At 40.6% G+C, this 12,536-nt stretch overlaps 1 protein-coding gene across 1 annotated transcript; it reads right to left on the bottom strand.

Annotated features, from left to right (window-relative positions):
- Positions 1-1,344: 1,344 nt before the first annotated feature.
- apln (apelin) lies at positions 1,345-1,557 on the bottom strand. Its single transcript, XM_072436550.1, has one exon. The coding sequence runs from the start codon at positions 1,509-1,511 to the stop codon at positions 1,350-1,352; it is 162 nt and encodes a 53-aa protein (XP_072292651.1). The 5' UTR covers positions 1,512-1,557; the 3' UTR covers positions 1,345-1,349.
- Positions 1,558-12,536: the final 10,979 nt, after the last annotated feature.

The following is a 12,536-nucleotide window of genomic DNA, read 5'->3' on the forward strand; positions in this document are numbered from 1 at the left end:
CTCTGTGATAATTTCCTGAGATATGTGTTGTATAGTTTTGTGGCACGACAGTGAGGATTCCGCAATGATAAGAATATAATTGGCATATTTGTATGGGGCTGTAACGCTCAGGTAAGTGGCGTAGTGTGCCTTATCTGCTTGATTTGTTTGTTTGGACTTTTTGAGCTCAGAGTTTTAACCATTGAAGGCCAGCTGGCACATCTCTTTGCCCTCCGTTTTCTTCTATAGTGTCATTTAGTCTAGTTTATGGCACATCTAAGGGGAATCTAAAAATTGACCCACGACACTGACCCGAACATCTTTTTCTCCAAACTGCCCACATCTGGAAAACTTAACACTGTGATATGAAGTCAAACTTTGCACACTAAGTTGCCATCTTTAATCATTTTAGTGAAATATGAAAGAGCAGGCATAGTGTCAGCCAAAGAAATGTAATCATAGAGGCATTGCTTTAAAAAAAAAAAAAAAAAGCACTATCTCATTTTAGTGGTATTGGTGAACGTATCAATTGTTCAAACTTTTAAAGAGCTTCACAACTTCCTGCATCTGCTCCTCTTTTGTACTGTTAGGGTAGTAACCAGGGACCTTTAACTGGCAGTGTAGCGTTATTTTTTTGACTAATGATTTCCACCACCACTCAAATCTGACACAAGAGCCTGCCATCACAACGACAACTGCCAATTTTGTACCATTTCTTGAAGCTTTGCCAAACATTGTTAGTCCCCAGCTGTGGTTAAAGCAGAACCAACTCCAGCCTGGTGTCTTTGGTTGAATTTATGGAGCACCTTTGTGGGTCAGTGTTGTGGAGTCTGCACCTCCTGCTGTGATATTGTGTCTGCGGAGTGACATCATCGCCCCCGAACATTCCTTCTTAAAACAGCATCATTTTTGTCCTGTGACTTAATTTTATATTTATATAATCCTAGAAAGAACAGTTGGTGCAAAGTAAAAAATCTACAACTTTACAACTTTTTGCAAGTCAAATATTGCTTTAGTGTGTATAAGGGATTTATATATATTTTTTAATTTCTATATTACTGTGAAATACTATACTTGTACTAGTAGTTAGTATGTATAAAATATGAACAATGTCAGTAGGGCTTTAAAGCTCAGGAGAAACAGAGAAGCCAAACATCTAAAACCTTTAAAAAAAAATGTAATCCAACAATAATCTTCCATCCTTGACATTAACTGCCAAAGCTTCCCATCATTGTTGCAGCCAATTGAAATTCACCCACAAGAATGTGCTTTTCTGGTTAAATGGGACAGTATAAACTAAGGTCAAAGTCTGTATTGTTTTGTGTTTTTAATGGCACTCTTGACACGCATTACAAGCATCTCACCTTGCTCTAGAACGGCATGGGCCCCTTGTGGGACAGACGAGGTCGTGGACGTCTCCGTTTCCAGCCGGCTGGTCTGTGGATCTGACCGGTCCGCACTGGGTTTTGCGGGACCAACTTCCTCACTGTGGCTGCCTCTCCCAACTCCCTGCCATGCTCTGTGGAGGCCATGGGACCTGATGGACAAAGAAATAATTGTTCAGTTCAAACCCCTCCAAAGTTAATTTACTCTATCAACAGGCTTGAGGAAATATCAGAAAGTAAGAGAAGATTCAATACTTCGTCTTTCAGCCCACCCAATGATCCAGTTAATCAGTTTAGCACTTAAAAAGTGAGCATAAATGAACAAACGCTCAGAGGACGAAACCTAAACATTAGTGTCTCGTGTCTCTGTCACTCCCTTTGAGATTACACACCTCACACAGGCAGGAGATTGTGGAGGGGCAGTGCACCGTTTGAGGCACAGGCCTGCAGTTCACATGTGTGTCGAGAGTGATCCCAGATGGTCTCAGTCATTTCTCAATAACTGTGTCCTGATCCTCTTAAGCCCCTCTTTCCAAATGGTTAGGTCCACCTCAAGTGTCTCTATAACCTTTTTACCTTTAGTCTGAAAAAACTTCACTTAATACAGGAGTGTGCAAACTTTTTTCACTGAGGGCCGCATTTTGAAACTTATACGGAGCAGAGGGCCACAAACAACCCGACAATGAAGTAAACCATTTGAAATTTTGCATTTGACATTGTTTCGATGAGCCTCCACACCTTTAATAACACTTGGAACATTAATATTAGGTTGGTATAACATCAAAATGCTTGATTTCTTTTACAACTTTACAATAAAATGTACTACTTTTTGTTGTTTGGACCAACTAAGCAGGAACCCGGAGGGCCAACAAAACGTGGTCTGAGGGCCACAGTTTGGACACCCCTGACTTAAAATATATTTATATTGACGTTTGTATTCTCAAGTTCAAGCATTCACATTAAAAGCATTTTTTTAAATACAGATTTCCTTTTTAAATAGTTAATCTCAAAAAAAGAATGTGAAAATGTGTTTTTGCCTCAAACATCTCCAACATATAGATTCAAGTGAAGATGTGAAGCGAAGACCATTCTTGTTTCATCCCCTATGGGCAAAGACTGGCACCATTTTTAGATAATGACCTTTGTTGGGTTTACCATGGCTTGGATGAGTCTGCAGCTTATGATAATTCTCCCAGTTGACTAGTGAGGTGAGAAACCCAGGATGTGTGCTGAGGACAGCAGATCTCAAGCCGCTTATGAAAGCAATGCTGCTGCCCTCTTTAGACTGGTTAGACGTGTCTGTGCACCCGACTTCATGAACAAACCAGCTGGGATAGTAAGACCAACCAAACACTACATTAAAAAAGAGGAGCCCAACTCGGCCAACTCTCAGCATCTTTCTGAGAGTTTTCCTTGGATATCTCTGAAACTCCAGACTTCTCAAGTTCCATTGCCATTATTTGCTTCAGTGACCATATTACACAGTGTACTTGTGCATGAACACTGGGCTCATTCATTTTTGCAGGAAAAACCTCTGTTGCATATTTCCGCATCTAAAACCCATCATTGCCCTCAGAAACTCTAATCTGTTTATGATCCATTTGTTATTGTTGCAGAGGCAGACTGAATGAGCCACGTTCACACATTCTGAAGCATTCGGCTCATTTCACCCAAATCCAAGGGGTTAACTGCTAAAGCGCTCTACGTTGGAGCAGATTTGAAGGCTTAGTATTAAAGTGGGCCCCTGCTTCCTTTTGGCCCCAAAACACCCTCAGCGTTAACCACTCTGTAGTCTGTGCTCCTTGACATTTGAGACTTACTGTAACTTCAGTGTTGATGCAGTGGATAGACTGGACCCGGAACATGGACTCACTACTCCACACACATACACATGCTGCCAAGTAATTGTACTTGAGCGCACACAACTCATCTGCCCATCCTGCTGCATGGCTCAGCCTGTCATAACCAGGTCCATAATGAGACAATTTAGATGTCTATAGCCTTGGCAAGCTGTCTGCTACAGCTCAGCACCAGCTTTGAAGGCAGAACCTTCTCTGACAAATATCTACATAACCAATCTGGCTTCAGGATCGAAAAAAAAATAAAATGAAAGATGCTAAAAATAAGCCCAAACAGTATAGATTAACCCTCCGAGTACATGTATGTATTGTATATGTTACATAAGACAATATCATAGGTGGCAGACAGAGCATGTGTTCATTCAGCAATGTGCTTTAATAAACCAAGATATCTCTTCTGTCTTATGGCCCCGAGATGAGCTCTACTCTGGTTATCCTATTTGATCCTTTCCCATGAGGCCTGTATGTATGTCTATGTGGATTTATACAATCTACAATCTACAATCTATAATATCTCCAATTATGATTGCTCCCATGTCGTGGTTATATCTCATTTTCACATATTTTGGCTAAACAGTAATTTCCTCATTAAAGTTTAATAAAGGAGGAATTTTAGGAATGCCTTGCCATAGGTGCTATAGTGCGTACACAGACGCTGTGTATATGGTAGCATATGTGGTAAAGCATACAATTGTTCATAAAAGGGCTGGTTTGCAGGCAAATGATAAATGCCTCTCTAACTCTAAAAGTTGAACAAACTGTTGATTTGATTCTATTTAGGGTTTAATTCTGTATGTCTTGTACGCCCAAGCATCACAAAAGAAAAATGTCCATCATTTGATTTGATGCCAGGTTCATCAGTTGCTCTTATGGCAGACTGATGGCAACGAGTGTGAGTAAAGGATATGAACGGTTTATTGATAGTCGTAAAGCCAGATGTATGTGTGTACTCACAAAAGGTCTACAAATGTATAAATTATGTGTACTTGTAAATGTAAATAATGCATTAGCAGCAGCGATGATAAGCTCTATAGCTGGCCGAGGACATGGCTGGCCATTTAATTATATGTAAGACACAGTGCAAATTTAAATATATTTAATGTGGTCATTTAAAGTTTTAATTTCCCAGTCAATCTATACATGCATTTCTTGTTAAGTATTGTAATATTTTATTTGTTTAAGTAACCGCTGTATAAGTTCAACACCTGCTCTGTCATTTCACATTTGGACTACATTAGAGACCCACTTAGAGCTTCTGCCCTCTTTTCACAATAGCACAGTCTAATTATGCCCTACAATTAAAGTAGACCATAAACCAGTTGTAAGTTATTGGTAGTAGTACTAATCATTCATTTTGAAAGGCTGTCTATTCCTGAGGGGTGATCCTGTCAAGTTATGGGGAGAGATGGAGGAAGAGAAATGCCCTGGTGTGTAGCCATGGTTATTATTACCATGACGTTGGAGAAGCAGGCCTGCTGTCTCCATCGTGTGCCGCCCTGCTTCATTCACTAAACAGTGAGCGACTCCAGCTCACCATAGCCACAGATGCACTTCTCACCCAAAGACCGACCGAAATGCTCACCTCAACATTAACACATCAGAGTCTCATGGATATTTAGCTGATGCGTTCATTCTGCCGAAACAAACCCAATGTTCATTTAATCTATGCCAGGCCCACCAGTGCATTATGGGACACTAGCAGTATGGACCTGACATAGCTCTCACAATATAAGTGGCAGAAATATCACTTGACTAACCAGTTAAAGTCTAGGCCTTGGCAAAAATTCATACCAAATGCCAATTGCATGCCGACTCTCAGACCAAGTTACCATGGCACCCATTATGAAAAGCACTTGCATTTGAAAAGAAAAGAATGGCATTGTCAGCTAAAATCTGATAGGGTCTCATTTTACCGATTTCACTGCACAAATGTGTGTAACCTTGATCAGTCCTCTGACGCTGCACTGAGCCGGCTTTGTTTCATTGCACTTGGCCTCTGGGTGATCCACTCCAGTGGTGATAAAGGGGGGTCATGAGGGCTGTCCTTTCTGTGGGGGGTTGTTTGATATGCAGCATTGTTTTTCTTGGATAATGCCAGGCTTGTGACAAACAGAATGCAGCTCGTCACTCTGTAAACTTCACAGATGAAGCAAATAGTGAGTTTTGGTGGTATTATTACCAAAACTTTTATTTCAGCTAGTAACTTATTTGTCTGTTTCTTATTATTTTCTTGATTTGATTTTTTTTAAATCTGCATCAGGCATTGATAGCTTGTCTTGAGTTGACCAGTCCATTGGAATCCGTTGCAACTCAGAAAGCATTTTTTTTCCTATAGAATAAAAATACGTTTCTTCCGGGCCACACAGCCACCGGATGTACCTAGGCTAAAGGCTAAACATGCCCCTGAGCTCGGCCTATTGACTCAAACAGACGGCCATGTTTCCACCCCTATTTTACAGAATGCGCAGCATATGTATGTGTGCATTCAACGGTCATATACTCTCGCTCTGCTCAAACTACGTTTGAGTTATAATTCTTCACCATTTGTAGAGCATCTCCAGGCTTTCCATCAAGTGAAACACAGGAAAGAGGCACGTAGTGTCAAAATATACTTCCAATTCTCTTTCAAAGTAATGAATCTAAAAACATAACAGCCATGTGCATTTTAACAACATGTATCACATCCATGTCCTCAGGGAATGACTCATGATGGACTAAGAAATATTTATTGTCCAAGTGGAGAACCATATGTACTTTACAATGTCGAAAATCAGTTTTGCAAGGACCACTTAAAGGTGCCCAATGTAACTTTTCTGGCAGAGAGTGCGTCACGTGCTTGTCTCTATTGAGTTGTCATTGCTTTACGCAGAATGGCATTAAACTTTTCTAGCTCTTTGGAGTTACAGGTCAGATCTGTGGAAAGGTGATCCCTTGCATTCTGCAATTATTTCTTTCTTTATTTAACCATGATATAACTTTTTCAGGAGAGTCCCAGCCTCAGAGGGGAGACTTTTGTACATGTTTTTAGTGGTATTGAAGGAAACCTACGCAGACACGGGGAGAACATATTTACTCCACACTGAGGCTCAAGCTGCCTTTTTTCAAGGTGTATTTGAGCAATAAAAACACCTAATTCAATAAAATGCCAGTTCAATGCCATGCTGCGGAACATTCCTGGCAAAGCAAAAACTCTCCACCGTAGGTGTGCATTACTTCTACTTGAAAAGTTACATTGTGCACCTTGAAGAAAGGCATGACATGCAATATCTGAAACTTAACAATAAGAAATCTAATTAATACAAGCAGAGCTATGCACAGATGCAGCTTTGCATGTCGTATCACAAGGTTTAAGTTGTAATTTAGTTTTATTGTGCTAGTCACTTATGTTTATAAAGACAAACAGCCCAGAACAGACTACTGAAAAGCAGGAAAGTCTATTTAACTTTTGTTCTGAACAAAGGTTGTTTTGGGATGGCCATTTTTGTTGTGAATTATAAATTGTCTTTAAATATGTCTTTAATTAAGTATACTGTGGCTCTAGCTCCGCGCAGATATTATCTTAAGTGTATATGCTGTTTGTGAAGCATATACCTAAATGTAGAAATTCAACTTCATTATTCTTATTATCTTGTTATTTATTCAGTGTATTTCTATAGCCCCTTCAAGTCAGTCAAAGCACTTTACAAGGCAATGTGGGTGAAGTGTCTTGCCTAAGGACACAAGGACATTTCCTCTAGCGCCCCCACTGTGGAACCTGGTGTTCCAGCAGACCCCCCTGCATGAACTAACCAGGCCTGGGAGAGCTGAAGACATTAGGCACTGGTGAGCAGGCATGGCCACATAAAGCACATCATAAATGCTGCACTGCATAAAAAAAGGAAAATGTATATGACAATATAATAATAAACTAATATGCATAAAACAGTTAAAGCCTGCATTTTAAACTGAGCTATAAACCATTGGGAAAATGTATGTACTAGAGCAGCCTCCTCTGAATTGTCTCTTTGGGACAACAAAAATACTGGTACGTATCTACTGAATTGCAAAGTGGGAGCCAGAGCACACTTTATACATAAGGAAGGAGGAGTAATCTGCTTTTGCTAGATAAAGTCAAGCAGCTGCATGCATCAATTTATAGTCAAGTAAAAGTAACACTTGGAAAGGCTCAACATATAGTGCAATGTATTAATCTTTAAGCATTAGGTGTAAAGATTTCTGACTACGGTTACCCTATTCCTAAAAAGCTAGAGTGTGTTAAAGACATTTTCAAATTACTTACTTAAAAATGAATGCATTTTCTTGCTATATTCATGAGCTACGAGGCTAAAATGATGAAGCATGGGGCCACACACTCAGCAGTGATCACAGCTCTGTCAGTTCAAAGGGCCACAGCTTCACTCAGACCACTAATGAAGCTCCTGACGCTCTTCACTACTTGACTGCCTGTTGTTTTATTCACAGTCACACTCTTTTTATGGGGTGAATTTGTGGTTAGAAGGTCAGTTGAATAGGCTCTCGGCTCTTGAAAGAGTGTGTTTATCATTGAACAAGTCTACATGCTCATTGCCAGTGCAGTAGGGCAGGCTACCAACTGATGCCCTCATCCCTAGAGACAAGAGTCAAGGGCAAAGGGATCCTCCAACCCTGGTTTCCATGGACACGCTAATCAGATGTGGAACGGCCTCTCCCTATCCGAGTCATCACTCCCCATGCTGTGAACCTGCGTGTCTTCTCCCATTTCAGATGTAGCAAGAAAGTGAGTGAGGAAGAAGGAGGATAGACACGTCACTACTGAGGCTCCACGGCAGCTCTTAAAGCCTGAGGGAACAAGACCTCTCCCCGAAGCACAGACAGGACACAGCTATTAATGGAAAACAGTAGCAAACATTGCATCAGGCTGTTACTTGTAGACTTAACACCCTCAAAATAATAGCCACTAAACAAGACTCTGCTGCGCTCTCTTTGTAGTTCAGTTACCTCACTTACGTGCTTACAGTAGTGCATAGACTGTAAAGGGTAAAAAATGTACTTTTGCCGGGATGTTTTTGCCCCTGCTAAGCTTTTGTGTGTTTGTAAACGGTGTAAATAAAATTGCACTAATAATAATTTTCACATAGTAACCAAATAGTATCTTCCGGGCAGTTTTTATGTGCTCTGGTTTTGTGGGATCAGAGAGTTTTTCGCAATAAACATTTGATTTTACTATATGTTTTAATTCAAGAAAATGAAACTGATACCCTGCAAATAATGATAATGAATTATTATTTTTGTTCGAAACATCTTTTTATATTTCATGGTGATGTGTGTATGAGAATTAGACCCAGCAAGGGGCCATGTGCCAATCCAGAAAGTCTGCGGGGAGAGTCAAGCTATTAGGCAGTAGTCAATATTTAATCCCAGCCCATGTGTAAAATAATCTCCTACCTAGGGCATCATACATTTGTGATCAACGTCAGACTCGTTGTCACCGAAATGTCTCTCTCTCCTTTGAGGGGACAATATGGTACAGTTTTTAGTTGTAGTAGAAATTCAAGATTAAAAATGATCAAGTGCTTAAGTAGCAATAAAAGATGCCATAACTTCTTAATAATAAGCACAGTTTTCAAGCTGTTGCCAGAGGCTTTGCATTTTGAAAGATCCCAGTGGGAGCATCTAAATGAACCACTATCTACTGTATCCCCCGACACATCAGTCGCTCTCCACACTGCAGTCTTCACAGCACTCAAATCTCATATCTAACTTGGAGCAGCCTAACAACAGCCAGCTGTGCAGAGCCTTTGGCTATGAGAAATATCACTGATCCATGATGGCGCCTATAGAGGTTTGACGTTAATGGCGTCAATACTGTAAAGCATATTTATTTAATTTCACATTATATTTCGCTCCCCTTTCTGCTCATGCTTTAGCTGCTGAGGAAGGACCTGCAGCCTTTTATGACATCTCACAAGCATTAGGCAAAGGCCGTATATTGTCTGCTCTTGCTTTGTACAAATTGAGCATGAAAGTAATTAAAGCACCTGCATACCTAACAAAAACAATATTTATTCTGTGGTATGGCAGCTTGTCCATAAAAATGTCCACTCACATCTCAATCAGGTGTCTGCCAAGACTACTGCTGTAAATGTACCACTTAATGCTCAAAGGAGACTCATAAATCACTTTAATATCGAAAGAAAACAGAGCCAGCTTTTTCTACTATATCTGGGCCTGATTAGGCTGTAAGGAGAGCCCTGGGCTTCAGGATAGGCTCTGCTGATCTTATGAGGGCTAGTTAACCCCAGACCCCCATGCCAACTTATTGTCCAAACATCAAGGTTACACCAACATACTCTGTTACATATTATTAATTTGTAAATTCAACAAAAATGTATAAATACTAGCCTGCACTAGAAAAGTAATTTCACAAAAGGTAATCAATGAAAAAGTTGCCCAACCTTTAAGCGCTCAGATAGCCTTTCTTCCTGACCGCCTCCATTATTTTCCTGTACCTTGCCCTGTCTTTTATCCCCCCTCCCCTTTCTTTGCTTTCTTCCCTTCACTGCAGTTGCTCTCAAGAGGATCTAAGTAAGTAGATTTATTCATTCAAAGGGTTCTGAATTACATTACACATCAGCCCAGAAGTCACATATGCCAAAGTCTTCAACAGTCAAGCTCTCTAGGGAGTTTGCCCGAAGGTTAGCCTCATATCCCTACCAAATGAGTTATGATTGTTTGCTAACTCTCTTTCTTAACTCCAACTTCTAATGTAAGAATGATTCATTGGATTGGATAATATACAGATGTGCAGTGCCCTTTCTTATTTACAACCCATTACACTTTCTCTTTACAACTTCCTGCTTTTAAATATGCCTAATTGTTTCATGCTTTCTTCATTTCTTTGTATTTTAGTTATACAATGCCCACACTAATGATGAACATTATTGTTGATGCAAATGTGAGCACATAGTTGAATATGAATGGTTACCGTTCCAGTTTCTCTTGTTTGACATTATACTTTGCTCACTGTTATTTTATTATGCCTGGACATCTGGAATTGTTCAGCTACTTTTCTTTTTCCCACTTCCACCATAATCATGTCCGCAGGCAAAAACACCTTTTTTGCATTAGTGCCCAAAGACTGGGATTATGATTAAAAGCTTCCTTTTTATAGTTGATTTACTACTAGATGTTGTTTTGTTAAATAATCAGTGAGTACTAGCCTAGCCTGGCCTGTTAGGCCTTCCATTCTATTCTATATCTGCTGGTCATTTAGCCGTCAGCCCCAAGAGTAAATAAAGGTTTAGTAATTGCACTGCTTATAGCACATCCCAAGCAGCTAATACCTGTGCCATGAGCATCACACAGTGGCTTTACCTGTACAGCTCTCAGCCAATCAGGTTCTGCTTGTTTGGATGTATACCTCTGAGGACAGGTGTGCATGGGCTTCTGGGCCAGCAGCTATTGTTATCATCTTGTGCATCCCATGGTGAAGGCTGGCAGAATGTTTCCACATTGTAGAAAAAAAAAATGTTTCGATATCAGTGACTGTGATAGAAGAAGTTTATAGAATAAACACTGCTTATACACTAGACTTAAGTGTTACACAGTGAAGGCGAGCAATCATCCTCCAGATGAATTATGAATACCACATGTCTACAGCCTGAGCCCGCTCTTGAACCGGAGTGTAGTTCAAGTATTGGTAATTGAACAGTACTGCTAATACAATGATTTTGTCATATGAATGAATATTACTGGATTTACTGTGGTGAGGTGCCTGTTGCACTGATTTGAGCACTGATTATGTTCTGTCCATATACAGGACCTCCACTTCCCCTCCCTGATGTGTCATACTTCAGAGCTGTAATGACAGGTGCCAGTGCAGCTACATGCTTTGTGTGTCTTTTCCACAGACACAGATGCCTGAGAGAGAAAGCCCACTGAACTGGAATAGCGTTTGTCTCAAGATGAAAGGCTTCACACCCACTGCCTACATGCAGAGCTCTTCCGACACCTTCCCGCGACAGTGCATACTGTAGCAGAGGCTTGTGCTACGCAGACATAATCCAGCTAGCATCCCTCCCCACACCCAGAAACGCTGCAACACACTTGCATCGCTCCTTCTCGATTTCCCTTTCTCTATCAATGAATCTGTGGTACTACAGTAGCAGCCAGAAACACAAGCACATAAGCAGCATGACTGGAACAACACTGAGGCTGATAAGCTCTTTGAAAGCCCAAGGCACAGCAGCCTTGTTTTCCCCTTCTCTGTTGTAGGGTGGAGGGCTTTCTGGCGAGGAACATGTTTAGCCACACGCAGAGCGTGAAAAACGACACTGACCATGATGCTAGATAATTGCTTCCCATTTACTCATGTGCCGAGAGCACCAGACAAAAATAGCATGTCACAGTAACGGACGTGCATGGAAGCATGGGAACTGGGAGTGCTGTGGCTAGGGATCGATAAACAGAGTGGACAGCATCTTAGCATCATCAACTCAACGCTGCATCCTATGCCGGTCCTGTCCACCGTAAATAACATACAATATTGCCAGCATCCAAACTTGGGCCACATTTTGTGACAAAAGCTCTGACCAGTTGTTGTCTATAGAAAAAACACAGGCAGCTTTGTGTAGGTCCAGACTGCTGAGTTTGGTGGGTAGGTGATAATCCCAAAACTGCCCCAGACATTTACATAGGTTTAAGTGTTGTTTTTTCACACTACAATGATACCTGCATCACAACTCTGCACTGACCACTGCTCAGCGCAACATTTCTCAGCCTTTTTTGCCCATGGGGTGTTAAAAAAATAGACAAGCCAAAATGATTTTGTCTGTGTCAGTAATTTTACCAAAATAACTTTATCTGCCCGTGGATATAATGTAATGGCTCCAAACAAAAGTTGTACGTAAAGTGTACAAATTAACTGTGACACTGCTTTTTGATTAAACCCCCCATACATGCACTATATGAAGGATATGTGCTCTTCATTCATAAATACAACAAATACAGTAGTCATTCAGTTTCTCATCTTAAACTACACACCTGCACATATAGGTGCAGTTTATCTCTGCTGCACATTACCATGTAAGAGCTCTTGGTAAAAGGGAATACATCAAGCCATAAATTAATCAGATTCTCTCCATTTGTCACTCCACCTTCCTGAACATGTGCCTTACATATCTCAACATTTCATAACAGTCACAATCATTTCACAGATACACTGCTGTTCACATAAGCATATTAGACCTCTATTATTCTAACCCTAATTTACAGAGTCATGCCATCAAGGTGAGACACAAAAAGGCTACATCTAAGGTAGGAGCTACAGTGAAGT

The sequence above is a fragment of the Eucyclogobius newberryi genome, unplaced genomic scaffold, assembly GCF_026437365.1.
Source record: "Eucyclogobius newberryi isolate DKJ021-1_F unplaced genomic scaffold, fEucNew1.0.hap1 SCAF_11, whole genome shotgun sequence".
Taxonomy (NCBI): domain Eukaryota; kingdom Metazoa; phylum Chordata; class Actinopteri; order Gobiiformes; family Gobiidae; genus Eucyclogobius; species Eucyclogobius newberryi.